Below are 27,752 nucleotides of genomic sequence, written 5' to 3'. Positions count from 1 at the left end.
AGTAGAAGGTGCATGGTAGGGTTACAGATAATTTGATGTATTTTTCATCAGCTGTTTTAATAAAAATAAAATAAATTTTGGAAAATATATGTATATATTTCTTCAAAATATATGTTAAAGCTACATAACCTTCAAAGGGAACAAATACATTAGCTAAACTATATTTATGGCTCTCATACCATTATTCCTATATATTTCCCTGACATCATTTAAGTTCTTATTTGAAGAACATAAACTGAGTTCCCCAATAATTCCCATATAAACCTCATCTATAAAATGAATTTTTTATGTAATTCTTAAAAGAATGATATAGGTTTAAGGATTGTCTCTTGTTTTATTTTCAATAAAACCTTATCTCTTTTCTCTTTACTCCTTCCTCAGGACACACCTACAAAATCAGAAAATTTTTAAGAGTATTTTAATATTTTTTAGGATAGAAATTTTCTCACATTGAATAGTTTATAAAATATTACATTTGCCACAATCTATAATTTTTTGAAATTTGGAAAACTAGCTAAAAAGAAGTTATCTCTAAAATTTCAAGCTTGAGAAAATTCTAGGTTTTTGTAAATGTATAAATCTTCCCTGTGAGACTGTACATTTCTCATTTATTAATTTTAATAACATAAAATACATAGGGACAAGAAAATAAGATTCAAAATGAAGTTCTTTAAGAAAAATTCTAAAATAGGGAATTATTTATGTGTACTAGATTGGTTTCAACTTTTTAAAGGTTATTTCCATCTAAATGTAACCTTTTTCTGCTAATATACTATTTTCCCTCTACTTCTATGGTAATAATAGTGCTTCCTGTAAAATTAAATTGCTTTTTTTTTCCTACAGCTGCATTTGACAAAGGTGATGACCGAAGACTTGGCAAAAAGCCTATATTCAGTAGCTCTCAGGTACACTCTTACAATTTTACAGGCCTCAATGAAACAAGATACCAAGTAATTTAAATTTTATCATTTTATATTTCAGAATAATTTTTTAAAATCTATTCTTTCATTAACTAAAGCTATTTCTGGATGGAAATAATTTTGAGTCTTGTTTTTAATCAAGTGGACATTTTGTAAATTTTTAAATGATATGCATTTTTTATATCAAGCTGGTATGGGAAGTGAAATATTGTCTACCATTTTTATTTCCTTGAAAAGCTTTTTGGCAACTAGCATGTTGGAAATATTCCAGATCAGAAATTGTCTAGAATTCTAGATCTAGTTCCATGTCTGTTTTTCTAATTAACCTACTTTTTACAAAAGAAGATTTTAGTTGTCCCAGTTTTCTCTATACTAAGATTTTAATCCACATAATATATTTTTGGTGTGAAAAAGGCAGTTAATACCAAGAGTACAGTTGTGTGCACTTTAAAAGTTACATGGTGTACTTATATGAGTTAACTAAAAACAGTCAAACTCTTAAAAACTAAGTAGAGTGGTGGCTGCCAGGGGCTGGGGAGATAAGGAAAAGGGGAATAATTGTTCAGTGGGGATAGAGTTTCCGTTTTGCAAGATGAGAACGTTCTAGATATCTGTTGCACAACAAGGCGCATATAGTCAACCTGACTACTGCCCACTTAAAAATGGTTAAGATAGTAAATTTTATGTTATTTGTTTTTTAGCACGCACACACACACACAACACACACATTATTTGGTATATTCATTATAACATGAAATACATTTTTCTTCCCCTAAAATGTTATTAATGATGGTTAGAGTGCCAATCTAGCTAACTTACAAATGGTCACTTAATATATATTTGAAGCATAAAATTCCACTAACTGAGACACACATTACAATGATATGGAGACATACACTGAGAATTCCAGTTTGGAATGCAAAGAATATATTGCCCTTGCAAGAGTGGAATTGGGAATCTTTTCTTCCTTATCAGCCAGTAGATAAGCCAACAACACACAACTCCAAGCCACAACCAAGAGTTCTGATGGCTTGAGGCAGAGGTCAAGCTCTAAATGTCTTGGGTGAGAAACTGTGAGACGCTGGAGCTTTTTTCTAGTAAACCTCCTAGGACTATTTCCCTAAGTGTGTTCCGTAATATACTAGCTCCATCATATGTTCTACCTAAGAACATCTAGTGTCAACTAAGGTTGAGAATTGCTACACACCATAGCTCCTCTTAGACACTAATGATGCACATCAGCACCTAAAAGCTCTGAGAAACACTACAGTAAAGAACACTTTTGAATTTCGTTTTCCCCAAGATTTCCTCAAATTTAATAACAATGGAACACCATTGTTATAGACTCCCTCTTGAGTCTATAACTCAAGACTCCCTCTTGAATCTATAACTCCCTCAAGAATCCCTCTTGACCCCTTTTAAGCATGTTGTACAGTTCCACAGAACATATGTTAGGAAATGGCACCTTAGAACATTTTTTCTATGTACTATGTTCCCTTTCACCCTATGTGTTTTTTTGTGTGTATGTGTGTGTGTGTTTTAAGGCCACCAGGATTTAGCCTACCTGCCTTTCTTTCCCCTGTTCTATTACTAACTGCTATCAACCAGGCTTTTCCTCCTTCCTTGCCTTACAGCAAAACAGAACAAAATCTTATTTCCCTTCCTTAGTTCCTGACTTTCAGTTTGTCCAAGTGTTTATACTGTTAATCACAATGGGAAGGAAACAGGCTAATATGTTTTCCTCAGAAAGGCAGCATTGTACTGAAATGGGTGCTGGACATAAAATCATAAGAGTTCAGATCTTTACTTTATTATCTTTGTCACCTGTGAGTCTTAGTTTGCTTATCTGTAGAATGGAATAATTAAATGTAGACGGGATTATTGTGAAAATTAAGTGAGATAATTTATGTGCAATTGTCTAGTATGTAGTAAGTCCTCAATAAGTGTGGTATGAATAAGTGTGTCTTCCAAAATGAGATGAGATCTTTTGGAGGTGGGAGAAAGTTGATGAGATAAAATAGAGTGAAACGTTTAAGAAGAGTGCTGGTACCAAAATACTTAAGACTAAAATTATACAATGTCTGGTATTTGCTTCAAAATAAAATGGTGGTAGTTATATATGAAACAGAATTGGCCAAGAGGTGATAGTTGTTAAAGCTGGGTAGTAGGTATGTGGGGATTCATGATACTGTTCTGTCTTCTTTGATTATGTTTAAATTTTTCTATAATAAAAAGTAAAACAAAATAATGCCAACAAAAAGGAATAGTAGTAGACCTGAAAGTGTGTCTAAGAGGAATGCTTTATTCTTCTATTTTATTTTTTATTTTTGGCTGCATTGGTTCTTTGTTGCTGCACACAGGCTTTCTCTAGTTGCAGTGAGCGGGGGCTACTGTTTGTTGTGGTGTGCGGGCTTCTCATTGCGTTGGCTTCTCTTGTTGCAGAGCATGGGCTCTAGATGCACGTGCTTCAGTAGTTGTAGCACATGGGCTCAGTAGTTGTGGCTAGTGGGCTCTAGGGCTCACGGGCTTCAGTAGTTGTGGCTTATGGGCTCTAGAGCACAGGCTCGGTAGCTGTGGTGCACGGGCTTAGTTGCTTCCCGCCATGTGGGATCTTCCTGGACCAGGGATCAAACCAAATGTGTCCCCTACATTGGCAAGCAGATTCTTTCTTAACCATTGTGCCACCAGGGAAGTCCCAAGAGGAGGGCTTTAGAGTGTTACTTTTTTTTCTTTATCTTTGTCGATAGCATATGGTGACCATTCCCAACTGGTCAGTTGTATATAAGAAACATACATAAACTTTGTAGATATAAGTCATAGATTGCCTAAAAATGCATATACATTGAATCCTCACCATGGTATACTATGTTAATGTGAAATCTCTAAAGGGGTAGAGCACCCCATATACTACATAGATCTCACCCATAGCATGATGCTTTAAAGTAGATAGATTCAAGGATAGAGTGAATTAAGAAGGATTAGTTTTAAGGGTGGGAAGAGGTCTAACATCAGTCAGAGTCTTCCTGGTTTTAGGTATTAAAAATAGAGAAATTTTTTTTTTTTAGAAATGTTATTTTTTGAGCTAAGATTTCATCAGGAAAACAAAAAATGAGGACCTAGCCTATTTGAACTTTATAAGTATTACAGAGAATCCTAGTACACAGCACTGAATGGGACCAGTCTCCACCCCTAGGCATGAATAACCTGAGGCCCAGGGATGTTAGTAATGGTTTCTTAAATATCCTATCTTCTATTCTTCAGTTAAAAGCAAAGCTAGAACAAGAATCTAATGATTCCTTTATTATTATACCTTGCTTTTTGCTAAACTTAACTAGATTATTTATTATTTATGTAAATACATATGTATGTGTGAATATAGACACACACATATTTATGTTATTTTTATTTTAGACAAATTTTAATTGTAATTAGAAGCTTTCATAAAATTATAAATAACTAGACCTTGAACTGTATATTAATATGTGCTCAGGTTTGATAGCCATCATCACGTGTTCTTGAGTACTATGTGATGGGCACGGTGCTAAGGAATACAAAGATGAAGACAACACAGGCTCTGCCTCCTACCTCTGCAATCTCATACAGCTTCCAAAAGGGAGGGAGTATTTATATAACAAATGGCAATATATTCTTAAAATTTTATTCTGTAATTCCTACCAGTTTTTAAAATTTTGTTATTCCCTTCCATACAACGTTGGTTCTAAGCAAAATGATGAAGTAGGTGCATTGTCTTTAGTGCCCTTCTATTTTCCCCTTTTTATCTATTTCACCTGTTTTTAGGACCCCTTTTCCTTTCTCCAGACAACCAATACTGTATTACAATGTTGTGGTTTTTTTGTGGTTTTTTTTTTCTCAAAAACCAAACTTTTCAGGGACTTTCCTGGTGGTCCAGTGGTTAAGACTCCGTGCTTCCAATGTAGGGGGCATGGGGTAGATCCCTGGTCAGGGAATAAGATCTCACGTGCCACTCCGCACAGCCAAAAAAATAAAAAAAGAAAACTTTTCAGGTACAATGTGTTCTTTCCCAGGGGCTCCCCACCCCCCGCCCTTGCCTCCAGAGGATTAAATATTTAGTGATAAAATTTCTGGAATTTGGGATAGGATTGAAGAGAGAATTTTTAGTGAAAATCATTAACATACAGATGATTACCTGCTTAAAGCAGCAAATCCTGAGCTCAAGTCCTAGTTCAATCCCTTATCAGCATGTGGTCTTGGGTAAATTACATACCTGCTTTAATCCCCAGTTGCTTGTTGAAGAAATGGAGATAACAACAGGAGCTATCTCATAGAATTGTTGTGAGGATTAAGTGAGATGATACATGAAAAGCATTTTAGCACAGAACCTGGGAGTGGGCCCTCGAAAAATGTTGGATATTGCTATCATTCACCCAAGGCATCCTGACACCATTAAGTATTCATCTCTACCATAACTTCATAAAGTTAAATAGTATGCCTTTTAAAGTAGAATTTCCTGTTAATTTTGTATGTTTTATTTCAGATTTGATTAAGGTAATGTGATCAAAGACACATTCAAATGATCCCAGATCATTCAAGTTTTAAGTGGCCCTAAGTCATAATCTGAATGTTGATGCTTTTTCCTCTTTGAAAAACTGGCTATTGAAACATAAATGTTATGTGTCCAAGACTTCAGTCAAGTTACAGAGTATTTTTTTCTTCTTTGTAGCAAAGGAGACAAGTTTCTGACCCTGGTGCTATAAAAAACAAATCTTGGAGAGAAAGTAACAAGAAAGAGTATTGGAGTTATCCCTCTACTAATAAAAAGATGAAATCTGATGGATTAGGAGCATCTGGACATTCATCAAGTACTAATAGAAATTCTATAAATAAAACTTTGAAGCATGATGATTTAAAGGAAAAGGATGGTACAAAAACCGCATCCAAGAGTACAAAAGAATTTAAAACTGTGGGAAAAAATGTTTCTGGAAAGCCCAAACCTATAATAAAGCCCAAAGCAGAAAACGGTGATAATGCAAAGTCAGCAAACATGTCACCTAGACAAGTTGTGGAAAGATCAGCAACAGCAGCAGCAAATGGACAGAAAAATTCAGTAAATGGAAAAGGAGTGAGAAATCAGGAAGGTCAAATTACAGGTGCCAGACCCAAGGTACTCACTGGGAACTTAAACGTGCATGCCAAAGCAAAGCCTTCGAAGAAAGTGACAGGCAAAGATTCTCCGTGCCTTGGGATTGCAGGTTCCTCCAGCAGATCTACAAATTCAAGTATGGAATTACTGACTTCTGACTGTCTGGATGAACCAAAAGAAAATGGGTCAATAAAAGAGAAGCCTTCTGGTCATAAACGTTCCCTTTGTGACTCTCCAGGACAGACTGTGAAAAACAGTGTAGAAAGTATCAAAACTTCCACTGTAGGTGGGTTTTAACACTCTTAATTTTTAATAGCTCTTGAGGAGCTTTTTAGGAACAAAGTTCCTAGAAAAAAAATGAACCTATGTTTGGACTTCTATTTAGTTTCAAATGCAAGAAGATTTTAGTAACATATATTCATGGAAACTGAGAAAAAACAGTTTTTCTCACTGTAACATTTAATTTTCTATATAGTATATGACCAGTGAATTTATACATACTTATTATATATTTATTCCTCAATCTCATGGCTCACTCTTCTTAATTTATAGCAGTAAAACCTCGACCTGTTTCAAAAGTTACCAATGGAACTTCCAATAAAAAAAGCATTCATGAACAAGAAACTAATATAAATAACAGGTAAGTCTTCATTCATTGTTTTACCTAGACATTAGCTTTCTCTGGAAGTTAATTATATACTAACTTCTAGCTAAATATTGTTAAAATATCTTTCCTTTGTTACAAAATTTAGTATCTTTCCATAATGATATTTTAAAACTTTTATTATGCAAAATGACGATTGATACAAAATGATAGAAGAATAATTTATACTTGTGGAACCTTATTATGCATTGCTTTACCATAGTTGATCTACAGTTTTATAAACTTAAACACTTATGAACGTATGGTTTTTTTCTATTTTCAGAAAAGAGACTTTTTTTTTTATTTCTTTGAGAAAAAATATTTTTCTTTTTTTTTTTTTAAATTGAAGTATAGTTGATTTACAGTGTTGTGAAAAAATATATTTCATGTATGGGTCTTTTAAAAAATTATGTTTTGGAATCTCAGTGTAATACTGAATGCAAATAATTTTTCTTAGTGTGCTAAAGAAGGTCACCAGCAAAGGATACAGTGATCCAGTACCACAGGCAATTTTAAAGAAAAGAGGAAATGGCAATGGATGCGCTACAGCTCAGCAGAGGACAAAGAATGCCACAGTTAATCTTGCTAAAACTCAAGGTAAAGTTGAAATACTCCCAGGTATTACTTCCTTGTTTAAATTGAATAAGCAGAGAACTCTGATTCTGGAACTTTAGCAGCAAATAAGCAAAGTATAACGTGGTTTCACTCATTTTACATTCATTTCATATTTTAGAGATGAGATTTTATTCTTCCACTTTTCAGACAAGTATTTTGGTATTTAGGGGTGTGAATTTAGTTTTTATTTCCTTTTGTGAAAAAATAATTAAGGGAGTCACTAGGTTATCTGCATTTCTGGTCCTTCTGTATATTATACCTGTGCTTCTTCAAAGTTTCATTGATAATTATAAGAATTCCATCTGCAAAACCAACACTAAAGAGCTCTTTAAAAAGTAATGGTACAGGGGCTTCCCTGGTGGCGCAGTGGTTGGGGGTCCGCCTACCGATGCGGGGGGCATGGGTTCGTGCCCCGGTCCGGGAGGATCCCACGTGCCGCGGAGCGGCTGGGCCCATAGACATGGCCGCGGAGCCTGTGCTCCGCAACGGGAGAGGCCGCGACAGTGAGAGGCCCGCAAAAAAAAAAAAAAGTAATGGTACAATCTACAGAGCTGTAATACATAGGAAGGAAGAATTTTCCCTCTGGGCTCTGTGCTATGCCTGTTGTTTTTCCATATTCTAAGAAAGAGAAGAATACTGATCAGATTGCATAATTTGCTAATATAATAACTGATTTTAAAAATTAATTTGCTTAATGCATTAAGCATTCACATATGTAAGAGCAGTTTGTAAAATGCTAAAACCAATTTTGAGGTAGGTAATGAATTAATACTGAAAGTAAATTTAAAGATAAGCCAGAGAAAAGTTATTCATGTTCTAGTGACAGCTAAAAATTAAACATTTAAAAAGATTTGATAATTCTGTTTGACAGATTTAAATGCTCAAAATATCATCTCTAGGACTTCAACCATTATAAACAAATGAATTCCCAAAATTAATCCTCTTTCTTTCCAGTTACCAGCTTTAGTTTCAACTGCAGATCTAACTTGTTAACCCTAATGAGCTACAATAATAATGATCTGGTTATGAGAAATAAATTAGCTTTGTTACTGTTTGAGGAAAAAAAATTGCAACAATTTCAACATTTCTATTTTGTGTTTTAGCTTGATTCTCCTTTTCAGCTATGTGGAACAGTCTTGTTTTTCCCACTAGAACTTCAGAGGGAAGAAAGACCCTTACTGCTCTTTTGGCATAAGAAAATCAGATTTTTCTACTCCCATATATTTATGCAAATCCAATTCTGGCATAAGGATCAATGCTCTTTACTTGAGGAGGAGAGATCCTATTTTAATAATTTTACTTAAGATGCTGGAATACTTCCTCTATATTTGTAATAAATTTTTTTTATTTTATCACATCACTAATGCCTAATTTGTAATTGTCCACTTGATCATTATGTTACCATTTCATTGTTATCTACTTTATTTCTTCTAAAGGGATTTAAAAACAAATATTGAATTTCACTCACAAACTGGAAGGTATATTTTTTAATTTTATTTTCTTAGGATCCCAAGGAGAGTCACCAGATTCAGTAAAATCTTCAGTCTCTTCAAGGCAGTCTGATGAAAATGTGACAAAATTGGACCACAGTGTAACTACAGATAAACAAACACCTAAGAGAAAAATTGTCAAGCAAGGACAAACAACATCGCCTAAGATTAGTGCAAAAATAGTAGCAATGCCTAAAAACCTAAATCAATCTAAGAAAGGTGAAACTTTGAATAATAAAGATTCAAAACAGAAAACACTTCCTGGACAAGTTATATTGAAGACTCAGCCTTCTTCTCTAAGACCTTTAAAAAGTGAACCATCTGTTGTCCAAAAAAGTGTGCTTCTTGATGTATGTGATAATAATAACAAAGGCAATGTTTCTGAACAGAAGCCTCATGAACGTCTAATTAATCTCACAGCTGAAATCAGTGATACAGAAGCATTTCAGTCACTATGCATACTTGACCCACAAAAGCCATTAAACAATCAAGAAAAAGAGAAGTTGGTGTTAGAATGCCAAAATATTTCAAATCTGGATAAATTAATAAAACATGAACTAGAATTAAAACAGATTTGTTCAGATAAAAGTGAAACAGATTTTTCTGGTCACAAAAAAACAGATCAATGCAACACAGCTAAAATACATTGTCATTCTGATGAGAGTGATAATGTAGATCCAAAATTTTATAGCACCACTGCTCTAAAATCCATGATTTCAAATCCGAATGAAAACTGTTTGAACTCTAATCCAGTTTGTGACCTAGACTCAACAAATGTAGAGCAAGTCCATTCAGTGTCAGATAGGGAGAAGCAAGCAGGGAGAAAAGATACAAACAAAAAATTAAACATTAAATGTGTGAAAGATGTTTTACCTTGTGTTCCTAAACAGACAAATGGTACCTTAAATTCTGGTCAAGATGACAGAAAATCTAGAATTCATGTAGAAGAACAGACAATTCCCAATCAGTTTTCTGATGACTCTGACATGAATGGAGACAAACATGCTACAGTAGACTCAAATACTTCCTCCAAGTGTTTTTTGGAACAAATACCAGGGAAAAATTCTAAAGATATGGAAACAACAGAAACTCGAGAGAGCCATGAAACTCCAGAAGCTCCATTCATGAGTCACTGGAATTTGAGTACCAGTGTTCTGCATCAGAGAGAGAGTCCTGAATCTGACAGTGGCAGTGCTACAACATCCTCTGATGACATAAAGCCTAGATCTGAAGACTATGATGCTGGAGGGTCTCAGGATGATGATGGGTCAAATGACAGGGGTATTTCTAAATGTGGCACTATGCTGTGCCATGATTTTCTTGGAAGAAGTAGCAGTGACACCAGTACTCCTGAAGAATTAAAAATATATGATAGTAACTTAAGAATTGAAGTGAAAATGAAAAAGCAAAGTAGTAATGATCTTTTCCAAGTTAATTCAACAAGTGATGATGAGATTCCTAAGAAAAGGCCAGAAATTTGGTCTCGATCTACAATAGTCCACCCAAGGGAAAAAGAAAATATTCCACGAGGCAGTATCCAGTTTGCTCAGGAAGTAGATCAGGTTTCTTCCTCAGCAGATGAAACAGAAGATGAAAGGTCTGAAGCTGAAAATGTTGCAGAAAATTTCCCTACATCTAACCCGGTTCTTCAGCAGTTTCAGGGAATAATTAATTTAGCTTTTGAAGATGCAACTGAAAATGAAAGTCATGAGTTTCGTGCAACTAAAAATTTTAAAAGGTCAGTTCTACTTTCGGTAGATGAATGTGAAGAACTAGGATCTGATGAAGGGGAAGTCCATGCTCCCTTTCAGCCTTCTGTAGATTCTCCTTCACCTTCTGATGTTTTTGATGGCGTTTCTCATGAACATCACGGAAGGGTCTGTTACTCCAGATACTCACAAGGAAGTAAAGGTAGTATTTTAGAATGTAGACAAGAGAAAGGCAGTAGTGTATATAAAAACAAAAGCTCTCCCTTGGGTCTTAGTAGCAGTGACTCTTCAAGAAAAGATAAACAGAGTGCTTCAGCCACAGAAAAAAAGAGCATAACAGATGTCCTGTCCAGAGGAGGCAGACAGCTTCCTCCAGAAGATAAAAAAGTAAACAGTGGAAGCAATGTGGTTAATGACTTTCAGCCACACAGCAAACTTTCAGATAGTGATATAAAATCTCAAGAAAGACCATGTCATTTGGAACTTCATCAAAGAGACCCCAATTCTGACACACCAAAGAACAGCTCTACAAAATCTCTGGACTCTTATTGGAGTCAAGTTCTGCCTCCAGAAGGTCAAGTGAAAGAGAGCCATTCTGCAGCTACCGAGAAAGCTAATATTGCTTTATCTGCAGGTAATGTACAGATATAGAAATGCTAAATCCATAAGAAAATGAGTTTATAGAATTTTAAAGTTGTAGGTAGCCCTGAATGTTATATTTTAGTTAGATAGAATAATTACTTAAGCAACAGATTCAAATTTTAAATGAAAACTGAAATTTCTTAATAGAATGAAAATAACTAGTTACTCTTTATTGTTCACTTAAAATTAGTGAAAAATTAATATCTAGTAAAAATTTTGGTGGTTTATTAGAGCTAACCTACTAAGAGATTTTACATGAAAGAATAAAGAGAAAAACTTAGTTTGCTATTATTTAGTTATTTATGTCGAATTTAACATAGGAATTATTGACTATTAGAAATTTTATTATACATTGGATATGATTTATGAACTATGCTAATATATATCTAAGAGGGCTGTGCAATAAGTATAGTAATATGTAACTAAAAGCACTGAACTATTTTAACTAGATTAATTATTAAAATTTATATACATTTTACAGAGATTAAGACTTTCAGGATCACTATAATTCTATTCTAAAATTTTCAGGTAAAAAGATAAATTTCCTAAAAGAGATTATATTTAGAAGCAATGATAATATATGAAAAAAATCCCAGGCTTATTTCATATGCATAGATGGTTTCCTGTCTAATTGTTTTGTGTGTTTGTCTTCCTTATTATAGTAATTTGAACCATGACCCACATCTAAAATATGCAATAGTGGCTGACTGAGTAGCTATTGTATACCAGAACTAAGAAAAATACTTATCAGTAGTCCCTGTTCAGCAAAATCACAAGAATAGGAAACTCTTTAAAGTTGTACTTTTTTTTGTCCTTGCTTGCATCCTCCTTTGCATGTGCTGTATATAAGCCTTTAGATAAAATGTATTTATTCTCCCTTTGAAACTGACTTACCTTAAAAGTTACCATCAAATAACCGCGTCTTATTTTCTCTTTAAGTTTCTATTGTAGTGAATTAGATACATGTGCGCGTTCTGTTTATGTTTAAGTAATTTCTGTTTTCTGTATCACAAGTTTTCAAATTAAACTGGAGAATTATTGTTAGTTGCCTATGTTGATTTTGCTGCTAAACATTACCTTTAGAGGGTTTTTTTTCAAACATAGAAAAAGAAATGCCTCAGAAATCTTGTCAATTTTGTATAAATGTTATTTTTCCCAGTCTCTGTTTTTTTGGGGGACAATAACTGTTATATTGTGTTAATATTGTTCTACAGAACTCTGAGGGGTACCAACATGTGCAGTTTTTACATTGTGTAGTATTATGAATTATTTCAGGAGACATAGATGATTGTGACACAGTGACACAAATCTACATGTATGACCATCGGCCTTCAAAAACCCTCTCTCCAATATATGAGACGGATGTAACAGAAGCATTTGAGCAGAAAATGGAATCAGAAACACATGTTACAGACATGGATTTTGAAGATGAGCAACACTTTGCAAAACAAGATTGGACACTATTAAAGCAACTGCTCTCTGAAGAGGATTCAAACTTAAATATTACAAATTCTATTCCTGAAGACTTAAATTTAGCACAGTATCTAATCAATCAGACACTACTTTTAGCACGAGACAGCTCAAAACCTCAGGGTAAAGCACATGTTGACACTTTAAACAGATGGAGTGAACTAACATCTCCATTCGATGATTCCTCAGCAAGCATCACCATGGCTAGTTTTTCCTCTGAGGATTGTTCACCCCAAGGGGAATGGACAATTCTGGAACTAGAAACTCAGCATTAAGAGTATTAACACTTTGGAAAATGTTAAACTATGCCACCCCTTTATTTTTTTGATGCTTATATTATATACAAATGATAATTGCATTAGCCTATTAGACTATCCTTAATATTGAGGAAGTCTTTCCAATTTACTGAAGTAAACATAGTTTGTTTATTAATATGATATCAACATGTAGAAAAAAGTGTTTTTCTAAAAATCTTGAGCATGTTTTCTATAATTATTAGAGAAATTAGAAGACTTGTAAGGAAACCCTTGCTTTAGTTCTCCTTTCCTAACTGATCATTCATTTACTTGTTTATCATTCAATAATTTAAAATGTGAATGCACAAGTAGAACAGTCCCTTTACTTTTTGCTCTGCATATGGTAACCATAATTTAACAATAAAAAAACTTATTGTGCTTGTGTCAATTTATGTAGAGTTAATCTGTAACATTCAAACTCAGGTTGGTATGGTTGAGGCTGATAGCTTAATATTAGAAAAAACCTTCACTTTCCCAACAATTCAGGTCCAGGAAATTGTCAAGTAAATGCATCTCAAATTTCACTGACATTTTTGCTAAAACAGGAGAAGTGGAATTTCCTGTAACTCTTTTTGGGATATATCCACAGAAAGGCATCTGCCCTTGTTGAAAAAAAGTGGAAAAACTGTCCATCTGTTTTATCTATATAGACTTCCTTTATAGTTAATTACTCTCCATTTTTCATTCCATGGTAGAGATATTTTTGAACTGCACCTGCAGTAATCCTGCACTAAATATTACCTTGAAAATGGGTACATGAGGCAATTGCGTTATAGAGTTAAATTGTGTGCATGTATGTGCACATACATGTATGTTTGCTTTTTCCATTTGTCTATATGCTCTAGTTTCGTATTTCCTTGATCAGATTGTCTTTCAGTCTGTAATTTTGGCAGAAAGGCAAAGATAAACATCTTTGTTACAGAATTCTACTGGGGAGTGAACACTTGGTTACCTACTTGATATTGGTGGATGTTACCCTTAGGGTGATGGGATTTAGTAGAATTGGCACCTCTCAGAGCTTTGTAACTAACTCATAATTTCTCTAAAATACATCAGAAGTAAGGAAATATTTTGGCTTAGAATTCCTTTTCTAAATTAACAAAGTTTTGGGCAATTCCCTGGTGGTCCAGTGGTTAAGACTTGGCGCTTTCACTGCTGTGGCCCAGGTTCAATCCCTGGTCAGGGAATTAAGATCCTGTAAACTGTGCAGCGCGGCCAAAAATAAAAATAAAAAAATAATAAATTCACAAAGTTTTCAACAAATGATCAACATTAGAGAGAACCTGTAAATATATTGAATATCAACAATTATATTAATGTACAATCATTTGGTATTCTTATATAATAACATATTAATGTTAACATTAGCTACTAACCTGTTATACCTTACCTTTTTTAACTAGAAGCTCTGCAAGGGACACTCATTCATTCAAACAGTCCAGAAACACATTTGTTCTAGGCACTGAAGTGTGAAGATAAATAAGGTTTGATTCTTGCCACCCAAAAGAGTTCAGTTTCTAATGAGGAGGGAAAACCATATAAGAAAAAGGTCAAAAACAGTATTATAAGAACTTTGAGTCTTAAAGCTGGATGGGAATTTAGAGGTTACTTTAATCCCTTCAAATTCCCAAGGAGGACTCTGAAGCCCAGAGGAATTTTTAAATTGCCCAAGGTCCCACACTGATTTGTGAGTTAGAATCCAGTATTCCTTAATTTCAGTTTGATGTTATTTCTACCACACAACACACTTCATTTGACTTTTATCATAAAATCTGAAAACATTCATTCATAGATGGTTTGTAGCATAAATAAATAATATATGATAGAGTCAGAAACAGCACAGATTTCCAAGACAGTGTTTTCTTTTTCTCCAAATGTGAAATTGTTTTGTTATTTTTAAGAAACTACCTCAGAAGTTCACAAATGTATAATTGAAACTTCATTTCTTTCATGTCACATTTGCAAATAGATAGTAGGGAAGGACTTAAGTCCTTAAGTATGACCTCTTAGGTAATTTCAGGACATGTGTTTTCTTATCATGCCCTTTTGTGAACAACACATCTACCAGTCTGTTTCCTGCAGGACTCTGGGCTAGTTCTTTATCATTCAACAAACATACTGAAAAATAACTACTAAAATTTATTTAACACTTATTAAATGTTAGACACTGTGCTGAGTGCTTTAAATATGCATTACCATCTGATTCTCACAACAGTTCTATGAGATATGTCTTATCTTTATTTTACACATGAGAAGACTGATGTAGCATCCTTACTCTGGATGAGCTACCCTAGTGGAAGAAACTAAGAGAGAAATAATACATTATACTATTGTTTGGTAAGATAACAATTGTATATGGTCAGAGTTGTAATAGCTCAGAGGGAAAAGCTATGAACAGATTGTCAGGAAGAAAATATTAGAGAAAGCTTCTTAAGGGCAAGTAATATTCAGTGAAGCTTCAGAATTTCTATAAAGGGGCTTCGTGGCTGCAATGTAGTTGGAAGAGTAGGCCAGGCAACTTGACTTGAAGATGAACTTTTATAGGAAGTACTGTGCTTTTCCTTAGATTGTATGTTACAGATCAATAAAAATACAAACGTTTTTAAAACATGCTTTTATACATAGTTTACCTAAGACTCAAAAACTCCATCCATACAAAAAAAATCTTATTTTTTAAAAAATTTGAGTTCTTGTTGGAGGACTGATGAAGATTATGGAGAGAGTCTAAAGCCCCTTTGTACCATCTCTTGGAGCAATCAAGTAATATCTGACGCTGGCTTTCAAGGATGAGTAGGAATTTGCTTGGTGATAGGGCATTCTAGACATAGGAGCACCTTAAGGAATGGTGACCAGGATGTGTGTTGAGGATGCAGACAAAGAGTGGTAGAAGATAGGGCTAAAAGCTGAGTTGGAGTTGGATTCTGGAAGTTATGAAATACTATGCTTAAATGTTTAAATAGTCAAAGCTCTGGATTTGGTAGGCATCATGTCTCTTTCCATTATGCATTCATTTATTTATTTTTAACTCTTCATGGACAATCTGTTTGCACATTCTTGGAGAAATAACCACCTACTGCTCACAATGGGTAGTCATCAAACTTGTTTCTTAAGTTACTAGGTAACATAACCAGGTGTTTCAGAAAGATAACTGTCAGCAGTAATGAAGATGGCCTGTTTTGGAGAAGCACTCAAATCTCAAGATGCAATTACAATAGCTTTGTGTGTGTGTGTGTGGCACGCGGGCCTCTCACTGTTGTGGCCTCTCCCGTTGCGGAGCACAGGCTTCGGACACGCAGGCTCAGCTGCCACGGCTCACGGGCCCAGCCGCTCCGCGGCATGTGGGATCTTCCCCGACCGGGGCACGAACCCGTGTCCCCTGCATCGGCAGGTGGACTCTCAACCACTGTGCCACCAGGGAAGCCCGCAATTAACAATAGTTTTGTCAACCTTAGAAATGGGGAATGGAAGAGGATTTGGTAACAGAGACATTAGGTAGATTGAGATATGGTGGGAGAAGATAGAAAGGAATTTTTTAATTGCTATCAAAAATAACACTTATTCCACACATATTTGAGGGCCTGTGATAGTTCTGGGTATTAAAAGATGAATGGCTTCGTATCTGTCCTTGAATATCTCAGTTTAGTGAGAGATTGTTAAAACTTTTTAAGTTGTTATGTTGTGTCAAAATAAAGCTCTATGAAGTGTAATCAGTGTACACAGGAGGGAGAAATGATGGAATGATACTTGGATAGGCTCCTTTACTATTTTAGGACTAGTAAGAGTTCACAAGACAAAGGAAGAGGCATATTCGGCAGAAAAAGAGTTTAGAGGCAGTGGGGAATTCTTGTTCTTTATGGCTGAAGAGTAGAAGGGAATGGATGGGGAGGGCAAGAGATGAAGTTGGACAGGGACATATAGTACAGAGAGGAGCATGATCAGATTTGCATTTTAGAATGATCACTCTGAAAGCAGTATGTACAATTGAGTAGAGCAGGGTTCAAGGCAGGTAGACTAGTGATGAGTGTTAAAATAATAAAGGCTTGAACTAGGGCAATGGCTGTGGAGATAGAAAGAGTGGCCATATTAGATTTAAGATGTGGATTGGAGAAACACTGATTTTGGGTGAGAGGAGGGAGTCGTCTTAGAAGACTTAGGATTCTGACTGAAGTGCCTGGGTTGTGGATGACGTCATTAGCCAAAAATTGAAGCAAGCTCAGGAGTGGGGATGAGTTTAGTTAAGGACATACTGAGTTTGTGAGGGCTGTGGGACATTCAAGAGGCTGAGGACAAAATACTGTGGAATAGTCAGAAAAAGAAAAGCCGGAGAAGGAGACTGAAAAGGAATATTCAGAAGTAAGAGAACTAGGAGGCCAAAGATAAGAGGAGACAGTGGTGAATGTATAATCACCACTAATCAGAGAAGGGCAAATCAAGGCTGAGATTCTACTTTAACCTATCAAAGTGGCAAGGATTTTTAAAAGTTTGTAAAAAAAATTCAACGTTAGCAAGAGAATGGTAAGTTTGGGATCCTTGTATGTTGCTGTAGGAGTGTAAATTACCTTTCCAGGAAGTAATTAGGCAATCTATGTCAAGAATGTTTATAACTTTATATCCTTAAACTAGTCGTTTCCCCTCTTGGGACCTGCCATTGAGAAATAAGAAGAATCTGAGACAAAGATTTGTCTACAAAAATGTTTGTCAGAGAGCTAGATATATAAGTGAAACCTGAAAACTAGCTAAATGTCCACAGTAGCAGAAAGGCTAAATTATGGTACATCTATATAACACATTATGAAATGATTAAAATTGTTTTAAAAAAATCTATTTCATGTCAAGGGAAGATACTTATAAGAAAAATACCCAGAATATTAATTTATAAATATAACATCCAATTTTCTATACTTCTAAGTACATAGAAAAAGAGACTTGAAGGAAATAAGTCTGTATTAACAGTGGTTATGGTTAGGTGGTGATTATTATTTTTATCTTTTAACTCATATTTCCCATGTTTTCTACAAGGCACAGAAAAATAAGTATGTTTTTAGGTAAGTAGTAGCGGTTAACAGTGCCAAATGCTGTTTGAAATGTCAAGGTTCACACTTAGACTAGTACATTGGATTTGGACATTAGGACTTTATTGGTAGTTTTTATCAATTGGTGTTTTCTTTAGAGTATTAGTAAGGAGAGAAACTAGACTACAGTGGGTTGAAAGGTGAACAGGAAGTAAAGAAGTAGAACTTGTTCTTGTAAGGAGCCTGACTGAAAAAGAGACAGTGATAGCTTGAAGTTACTGTTGTTTTTAAGGTAAAAGTGACTTTAGCACTTTGAAGATAAGAGGTTGGGAATAATCAATGAATCAGGGGCCATCAAGGAAGAGGCAGGAGAAGGTGGGATCAAGCACAAAGAATACTAACTGATACAGGGCATTTCAAGGAACTTCAGGTGTTTAAAGCACTAAATGCATGTGGAACAATAGTGGAAGATAAAGCTGGAAAAGTACAGGAAGGCCGGGACATGAAGAACCTGTAAGCCATGCCAAGGACTGGGGGAAAGCCATTTAGGCAAACATATTAAATATTTTAAATATATTAAATCAAAGGTAAACATATTATAGGACTGTTTTCTGTTTGTTTGTTGTTTGGGGGGTTTTTTTGGCCTTGCCATGCAGCATGTGGAATCTTATCACCTGAGCAGGAATCGAACCTGCACCCACTTCATTGGAAGCATGTAGTCTTAACCACTGGACCACCAGGGAAGTCCAGGACTGTTTTATTAAGATTATTCTAGCTGCATACTGTGGAAAAATAGAAAGAGAAGGGACTGGAAGAAAGAAGACCTGTAAAGGGGTCATTGGAATAATTAAGGAGAAAAAGAGACCCAAACTAAGGGAAAAATGGTGAAGATAGAAATAAGAAGATGGATTTGAGAGAAAATTAGAGGTAGAATGAACAAGATGTGGTTACCAACTGAGTATGAAGACTTGGAAGAAGGGATAAAGGTGATTCCTCTTCATACCCCAGAATTCTAATAGGTAAAAAATGGAAGGCTGATACATTGTAGTTGAAAAAAAGATAATTTTCAATTTGGACATGTCACATTTGAGATGCAGTTGAGACAACCAAGGTATATAATATGTCTTTCAAAATTCAGAAACCCAACAAACTATGATCTTTCCACTCCCCACTCCATGTACTGCTAGTTTTGTTTCTTTGGGTTTTTTGGTGGGGGGGAGTAGGGGGGTGGGAACTTGGTTTGTCTCAATTTAGTGATTTATTGCAGGAGCTATTTTGGGATTGGAATTATCTACATATTCTTCTCCAGTGATATGTATATTATTTATACTATAAATTCCTATATTAAGACTACTTTGAATCCAGCTAGTTAGATATGAGAAGTATACGTTTCTATCATGTTAATATTGCATGAGTTACTTTTAGTGTTTGTGATTCATCTTACACACAATGGTTTCTTAATTACTTCCAAATTTAGCCAGTATTATCGCAAGAATTTTAATTCTAATCTGAGAATTTCAATTCTATTCTGATTCTATATTTTATGATAACATTATCCAAATCAGGAAGATATTAGGAAAAAATACTTCCACACCAAAAAACACAGTATTTTTCCCCTAAAAGGTTTTTCACATAAAATGTTCTGAAGCTTACCTCTTTTTATTCAATTTATGGTCAACTTTAGTCTGGCAAGAGAGCTAGATAAAAAATTAAAATAGAAACATACCTGCATTTAAACAATGACATGCTTAGGGAAGAAGATGTCTAACACTCTTACAAAATTGTCCTTTTACTTAGATCCAAACTCTCAAAACATGCATAATCTATTTTTAAAGTCAAGAAAGTAAATAGAATACTTTCCTACAGTCTTCTGATCTGGATAAATTATAGAGAACAACACAAATTCAAGAAGTTAGAAAAATAACATTAAATTGAATCCAAAGAAAGTAGAAGAAAGGAATTAATAAAGGCAATAGTGGAACTTAATTAGAAGTCAGAAAAATACTAAAACTGATAAATCTAAGGGCTGATTCTTAAAAACAAAACAACCCACACACTAGCTTAATGGAGAGAAAAGCATAAGTACACAATATTAGACAGAAAAAAACAACAGAAATTAATAAGGTAGTATTTTATGCAACTACATACAAATACAGTAGAAAACCTGGATGAAATGAATAACCTCTAGAGATATATAAATTACCAAAACAGGCTCAAAAACAGACAGAAAATCTACACAGATTTTTAGCCTTAGAAGAAACTGAGAAAGCATTCAAGATCTATCATTTTGGCATACTGGAGAAAGAAAAAAGCTTCCAGATGCAATTTAAGAAGCCATCATAATGTGATCACTAAAATCTAACTAAAGGTAGCATAAAAGAGAAAATTATGCAATAATATCACTTATAATAATCAATGCAAAATTCCTAAAAGATCCAGAAATATATTAAAATAATAATATGTGGCAATTTATTTAAGGAATGCAAGACAATTTAAGGTTGGGAAACCTACTAATATACTACATCCATATGAATAGGTCAAATATAGAAAAATCATCTCCATAGATATCAAAATTTAACTTGAAACAATGATGACAAAAAGTACTATAAGAAAAGGTATTATTTACAATTGCCAAGATATGGAAATAACCTAATTGTCCATCAACAGATGAATGGATAAAGAAAATGCAGTATGTATATATATAAATACACACACACACACACACACACACACACACACACGGTGGAATATTATTCAGCCATAAAAAATGAAACTTTGCCATTTGCAACAACATGGATGGACTTGGAGGGCATTATACTAAGTGAAATAAGTCAAACAGAAAGACAAATACTGTATGTTATCACTTATTTGTGGAATCTAAAAAATACAACAAACTAGTGAACATAAAAAAGAAGCAGACTCACAGATATGGAAAACAAACTAGTGGGGGAGGGGCCAGATAGGGGAAAAGGATTAAGAGGTACAAACTATTATGTATAAAATAAGCTACAAATATATATTGTACAACACAGGGAATATACCCAATATTCTATAATAACTATAAATGGAGTATAACATTTAAAAATTGTGAATCACTACTTTGTACACCTGTAACATATAATATTGTACATCAACTATACTTAAATAAAAAGAAAAAAATGGGATATGGAGGGTAGGCGGGAGGGAGATGCAAGAGGGAAGAGATATGGGAACATATGTATATGTATAACTGATTCACTTTGTTGTAAAGCAGAAACTAACACACCATTGTAAAGCAATTATACTCCAATAAAGATGTTTAAAAAAAAGAAAACGTGTGATACTTTAATATAATCCTGCAGTAAGAAAGCACATGCAACCCAGAAAAAACACATGGAACTCCAAAACATAAAACACAAAATATAAGATTGTTAATTTCGTTATTTAAATTTTAGAATGAATATATGCCCCAAATATCATAAACAGAATGAAGAGGCAAAAGATAAACTGGGGGGAAATATTTTTCTTTTTAACAAAAACTAAAATGCAAATGGCTGGTAAACAATCAAAAGATGTCTAACCAGACTCAAGCATAGAAAAAGAACCATAAAAGAGTTTTTGAAAATATGAATACATTTAATAAGTAATAAATTTGATAAGTGAGACTATTATAAGTAAATAAATGACTATCCACTAAACATTTTAGTTACTTAGGAACTATGAATGAAAACTAGTTAGATGCTTTGCCAACATAAAAAATTATTGGAGTTAATTAGATTCAACGAAGCAGTTGAAATATATTAAGGTAGAGAAACGATTCCAAGTATTATTATACTATACAAGTTTAAATTATTGGTCAAGTCAGTTACCTTGCTTGGAATTCAATTTCACTTCTAATTTTGAAAATCAAGCTAAAATTCTGGGCAGGTTACATTAAAGTCAATCCAAGAACAGTGTGTGGGTTGATTGTACTTTTCATAGTCAATGAGATAAGAAATTCTAAAAACTACTGAGGAAATGAAAACATTTTGAGCTGTCATGTGCCTCACAAATGCCTGAGTCAGTTTATATTACCACACAGATTTATTTACAGCATGTCAGTGTCAAACAGCTATTACTGCCATCACAAATCCTTATTTGCTGCTTTTAAATTTTTTAATTTTTTTAGAAGCAGGAAATAAGTCATCTTACAAGATCACTGTTTAATTCATTCTCCCATAAATTTTTTCTTAAAAATTACTGATCATTTTAAAATTTATTTGAACATAATGTTGACTTGACATCTTAGAAACAACAATTCAGTCAGGAGACTCTAAAGTTAGTAATACTGGGCTTCCCTGGTGGCACAGTCGTTGAGAATCTGCCTGCCAATGCAGGGGACACGGGTTTGAGCCCTGGTCTGGGAGGATCCCACATGCCGTGGAGCACCTAGGCCCGTGAGCCACAACTACTGAGCCTACGCATCTGGAGCCTGTGCTCCGCAACAAGAGAGGCCGCGATAGTGAGAGGCCCGCGCACCGCGATGAAGGGTGGCCCCCGCTTGCCGCAACTAGAGAAAGCCCTCGCAGAGAAACTAAGACCCAACACAGCCAAAAATAAATAAATAAATAAATTTTTTAAAAAGCAAGTTAAAAAAAATAAAGTTAGTAATACTACTACTAAATGAAGAAAAATATTACATAGGTAAGAATTCTAAGGGGGAAAAAATTGAGTTTTCTCAAGCACTCTTTTGGAAAGATATGACTGGTTACTTGACTCATCCGTGGGAATGATGCTTCATTTGTGTATGAAAATAATCTAATTTTCATGTTTCAGTTCCCTTTATTTTAGTCACCAATAATATGATAGTATATTTATTAATTTTGATTGACTGTTTACCCTAAGTGAAAAGTTGAAGTATATATAGTTTCTTTAAGTAATTTGTATTCTAGAAACTTTATAATAAGAAAAAAGTAAGAAAGTAAATTAGGAATCATTTACAAGAGAGATGACAATGATTTATATTCTTAATATATAAATACCTCATATATCAATCAGAAGAATGCTAACAGCCCAGTAGAAACCTAGGCAAAAAGTAAAAACAAAATTAACAGAATAAGAAATAGAAATGGTCAATAAAAATACAATGAATGATATAATGTTTTATATACTGGTTAGTAAAGAGGTAAAAAACAAAATATGTTCATTATTTAATTGCAAAGATAAAATCATGAAACCTAATGTCTAGAGTACAGTGAGACTGGCACTGCATTCATATATGTTAGTGTAAATATAAGTCAGTGCAAACTTTCTGGAAAGCATTTTGGCAATAGGAATAAGGGTCTTAAAAATCTTCATAGGGCCTCCCTGGTGGCGCAGTAGTTGAGAGTCCTCCTGCCAATGCAGGGAACACGGGTTCGTGCCCCGGTCCAGGAAGATCCCACATGCCACGGAGTGGCTGGGCCCGTGAGCCATGGCCGCTGAGCCTGCACTTCCGGAGCCTGTGCTCCACAGCAGGAGAGGCCACAACAGTGAGAGGCCCACGTACTGCAAAAAAAAAAAAAAAAATTCTTCATAATTGTTGAATCAGTAATCTCACTTTTAGAAATGTAATGAATAATCAGACATGGTTAAAAATAAGCACATGTATATAATATTTTAATGTCCTAAAACATAGTAATGAATAAGTTATTTTGATATGTTGGGATATTAAGCTACTTTATTAAATATCATGTTTGATAAGAATATTTGGGGACGTCCCTGGTGGTGCAGTGGTTAAGAATCCACCTGCCAATGCAGGGGACACGGGTTTGCGCCCTGGTCCAGGAAGATCCCAAATGCCGCGGAGCAACTAAGCCCATGCGCCCCAACCACTGAGCCTGCACTCTGGAGCCCACAAGCCACAACTACTGAGCCCTCACGCCTAGAGCCTGTGCTCCACAACAGGAGAAGCCACCATAATGAGAAGCCTGCACACCGCAACGAAGAGTAGCTCCACTCACCACAACTGGAAAAAGCCCATGCGCAGCAATGAAGACCCAATGCAGCCAAAAATAAATAAATAAATATTTTTAAAAATTAACTTAAAAAAAAATTTGATGATTTGGGGAATGCTCACAATAAAATGAAGCAGTTAGATATTAATATGTATGTATATGTAATATAATATATTAATGATAAACACTTTAGTCTTATGTGTCAATCTGGGTGGGCTCTGGTACCCAGTTATTTAATCAAACATTAATCTAGATGTTGCTGTGAAGGTATTTTGTAGGTGTATATAACCTCTACAACCACTTGACATTAAGTAGAGATTATCCTTGATAATGTGAGTGGACCTCATCCAATCAGTTTAAGGCCTTAAGAGCACAAACTGAAGCTCCCTGAAGAAGAAATTCTGCCTCAAGATTGAAACATCAACTTCTGCCTGAATTCCAGCCTGGCCTACAAATTTCAGACTTGCCAGCCCCCATAATCCTGTGGACCAATTCCTTAAAATAAATCTCTTAATATATATGTCCTATTGGTTCTGTTTCTCTGGACATCCTGACTGGTATAACTGCTAATATCCCACCCTAAATTCTGGTCTTCTCATTTTCCTTCTCAACAGAATCCTGAATTTTATAGCAGGGCACTTGGCTACTCAGAATGAAAACTACATTTCCCTGCCCTTCTTGCAGTTAGCTGTAACCATGTGACTAGGTTCTGACCAATGAGGTATAAATAAAAGTGTTGAGTGATACTTCCTGAAAGTTTCTCTATAGAGGATGGGGATTTCTTCTCTTCTTTCCTATATCAAGCTGCCTGGAGCACAAATGTGGTTTCTGTTTTTTTTGTTTTTTTTTACTATGGAACGCTTCACAAATTTGCATGTCATCCTTACACAGGGGCCATGCTAATCTTCTCTGTATTACTGCAATTTTAGTATATGTGCTGCCGAAGTGAGCATGAACAAATGTGTTCTATCAGCCCTCTTTTGTACCATGAGGATGAGGGCCACACCCTAGAGATGGCAGAGTGGTAACCCACATACCTGAATACCTCATGAAACCACTATACCAACCCTGGACTACCTATCTCAGGACAGCTATTACATAAGGGAAGCCCTAGACCACCAGGGAAGCCCTAGGCAACATCTTTTATTTCCTTCATGGATGTCTGGACTACTTCTTCTATAGCACTGTAATTTAAAAACAGTGTCAGGGGGGCTTCCCTGGTGACGCAGTGGTTAAGAATCCGCCTGCCAATGCAGGGGACACGGGTTTGAGCCCTGGGCCAGGAAGATCCCACGTGCCGCAGAGCAACTAAGTCCTTGTGCCACAACTGCTGAACCTGTGCTCTGGATCCCCCAAGCCACAACTACTGAAGCCCGTGGGCCTAGAGCCCATGCTCCACAACAAGAGAAGCCACGACATTGAGAAGCCCGTGTACTGGAAGGAAGAGTGTCCCCCACTCGATGCAACTAGAGAAAGCCCACATGCAGCAAGGAAGACACAACACAACCAAAAATAAATTAATTAATTGGAAAAATAAAAACAGTGTCAGCCCATGCCTAAATGTAGGTCTTTGTCATTTATTTTTGCCAAAAACATGGCTATTCCCTTCTGTCTGCATCTACGGGCTTTTTTCTCATCAAGAGAGTGTTCTCCCCATCAAACATTTGATTTTTCTCCCATTTGTTTTGGTTTCTTCTTCATGAATACCTATTACCTTTTCTCGCCTTTATCTTTATCACCTACCTCTGACCTTTCTCTCTTCATCCTGGAGTGTCTCAAATAATCCTCATTATGTATTCAATATTCCTCCAGAATCAAGTTTTTCTTTATTGCCAATGTGGATATTTTAATTCTGTGGTCGTATATTTTTGTATCATTCCATTCCTCCTTTACTTCATTCGTAACATTCTATTGACTTTCCACTTCAGCCTGTTGTCTTAAATCTTTCTTCTCATACTTTGGATGCATGTTTATAAAACGTGCATGACTTTTTGTACTCTAAGGATGCAAGTAGTCTCTTAAAGTTTTCTTTTGGATCATGCTTTTCCTTTGAGTCTTTATGATGCCATTTCCTTTCCCTTGCTCTGAAATATTCTGTCATAGGCTCCATGTTGACTTTTTTCTCTACTCATAAGTAAGAGTCCTTAGACTTAGTGTTTATCAGCAGACAAAATGTGTATATTTCCCTTGGTCCTATTCCCTACCCACTTGTATGTATGCCATTTCTTATTTCAATTGCCATGTCTACTAGGCATGTACCTACTGCTGTTTTGCTCTACTGGCTTTTCCTACCCCACTGTTTGATCATCTGTTACTCTGAAATGATGGAGCACATAAAAAACTACAATATTCTCAGTCTGCACTGCTCTTAGGTTCATCCTCTCTCTGCCCCTACGTACAGTGCTATACTAGATTGGGACATTTCTCAACACGCAGTCCACTCCCTCTTTCCTGCCCAGCTGTTTTTTGGAGCTCATCTCTGTGGATGTAGAACAACAGGACAAGGTAATGGAGGTAAAGGGAGGAAGAAAAGGTGATTAATACAATTCTGGCTGCCTCGAAAAGTGGTGCCTACCAGGTAAAGTGATAACCACAAAATTTCTAGTTGGTGTAGGCCCTTGATCTGAGGCAGAGTGCAAAGAGATAGATACTGTGTATCCATTATCCTTTTTCAGACAGTGTCTGAATTATATGATAAAACTTGACTAGGCCTTGAAAGGAAGCCTAGGTAGGAATTTCTTTATCCAGCTCAATATTAAATTTAGGGATTTTTGGAGGCCCTGAACCAAGATGGTGGAGTAGAAGGACATGCTGTCACTCCCTCTTGTGAGAACACCAGAATCACAACTAGCTGTTGGACAATCATCAACAGGAAGACACTGGAACTCACCAAGAAAGATACCCCACATCCAAAGACAAAGGAGAAACCACAATGAGATGGTAGGAGGGGCACAACCACAATAAAATCAAATCCCATAACTGCTGGGTGGGTGACTCACAGACCAGAGAACACTTATACCACAGACGTCCACCACTGAAGTGAAGGTTCTGAGCCCCACGTCAGGCTTCCCAACCTGGAGGTCTGGCAATGGGAGGAGGAATTCCTAGAGAATCAGACTTTGAAGGCTAGTGGGATTGATTGCAGGACTTCAACAGAACTGGGGGAAACAGAGACTACACTGTTGGAGGGCACACACAAAATAGTGTGTGCATCGGGACCCAGGGGAAGGAGCAGTGACCTCAGGGGAGACTGAACCAGACGTACCTGCTAGTGTTGAAGGGTCTCCTGCAGAGGTGTGGGGGGGTGGCTGTGGCTCACCGTGGGGACTAGGACACTGGCAGCAGAAGTTCTGGGAAGTACTCCTTGGCGTAGGACATCCCAGAGTCTGCCATTAGCCCCACCAAAGAGCCCAGGTAGGCTCCAGTGTTGGAATGCCTCAGGCCAAACAACCAAGAGGGAGGGAACCCAGCCCCACTCATCAGCAGTCAAGAGGATTAAAGTTTTACTGAGCTCTGCCCACCAGAGAAACAGTCAGCTCTACCCACCACCAGTCCCTCCCATCAGGAAACTAGGACAAGTCATTTGATAGCCTCATCCAACAGAGGACAGACAGCAGAAGCAAGAAGAACTACAATCCTGCAGCCTGTGGAACAAAAACCACATTCTCAGAAAGACAAGATGAAAGGCAGAGGGCTATGTACCAGATGAAGGAACAAGATAAAACCCCAGAAAAACAACTAAATGAAGTGGAGATAGGCAACCTTCCAGAAAAAGAATTCAAAATAATGATAGTGAAGATGATCCACGACCTCGGAAAAAGAATGGAGGCAAAGATTGAGAAGATGCAAGAAATGTTTAACAAAGACATAGAAGAATTA

At 35.8% G+C, this 27,752-nt stretch overlaps 1 protein-coding gene and 1 non-coding gene across 6 annotated transcripts in view; one reads left to right on the top strand and one right to left on the bottom strand.

Annotated features, from left to right (window-relative positions):
- The window catches only part of BTBD8 (BTB domain containing 8), a 98,310-nt gene extending 77,129 nt beyond the window's left edge, over positions 1–21,181 (top strand). For all 5 annotated transcript variants that reach the window (XM_067042629.1, XM_067042636.1, XM_067042619.1 and 2 more), the window contains 6 exons: positions 844–905; positions 5,623–6,328; positions 6,595–6,682; positions 7,143–7,282; positions 8,806–11,133; positions 12,417–21,181. In XM_067042629.1, coding sequence (XP_066898730.1) covers positions 844–905; positions 5,623–6,328; positions 6,595–6,682; positions 7,143–7,282; positions 8,806–11,133; positions 12,417–12,886 — 3,794 coding nt within the window. In that variant the 3' untranslated portion in view covers positions 12,887–21,181. The remainder of the gene's footprint in view (positions 1–843; positions 906–5,622; positions 6,329–6,594; positions 6,683–7,142; positions 7,283–8,805; positions 11,134–12,416) is intronic.
- A 3,538-nt stretch (positions 21,182–24,719) lies between these two features.
- On the bottom strand, positions 24,720–24,826 carry LOC131746756 (U6 spliceosomal RNA). The gene has a single exon (XR_009332645.1). It is a non-coding gene; the product is annotated as a U6 spliceosomal RNA (small nuclear RNA).
- Between the last annotated feature and the right edge of the window lie 2,926 nt (positions 24,827–27,752).

This window comes from Kogia breviceps, chromosome 1 (assembly GCF_026419965.1).
Source record: "Kogia breviceps isolate mKogBre1 chromosome 1, mKogBre1 haplotype 1, whole genome shotgun sequence".
NCBI lineage: Eukaryota > Metazoa > Chordata > Mammalia > Artiodactyla > Physeteridae > Kogia > Kogia breviceps.
The sequence above is the reverse complement of the archived record's forward strand: the minus strand, read 5'-3'. Positions and strand labels throughout refer to the sequence as shown.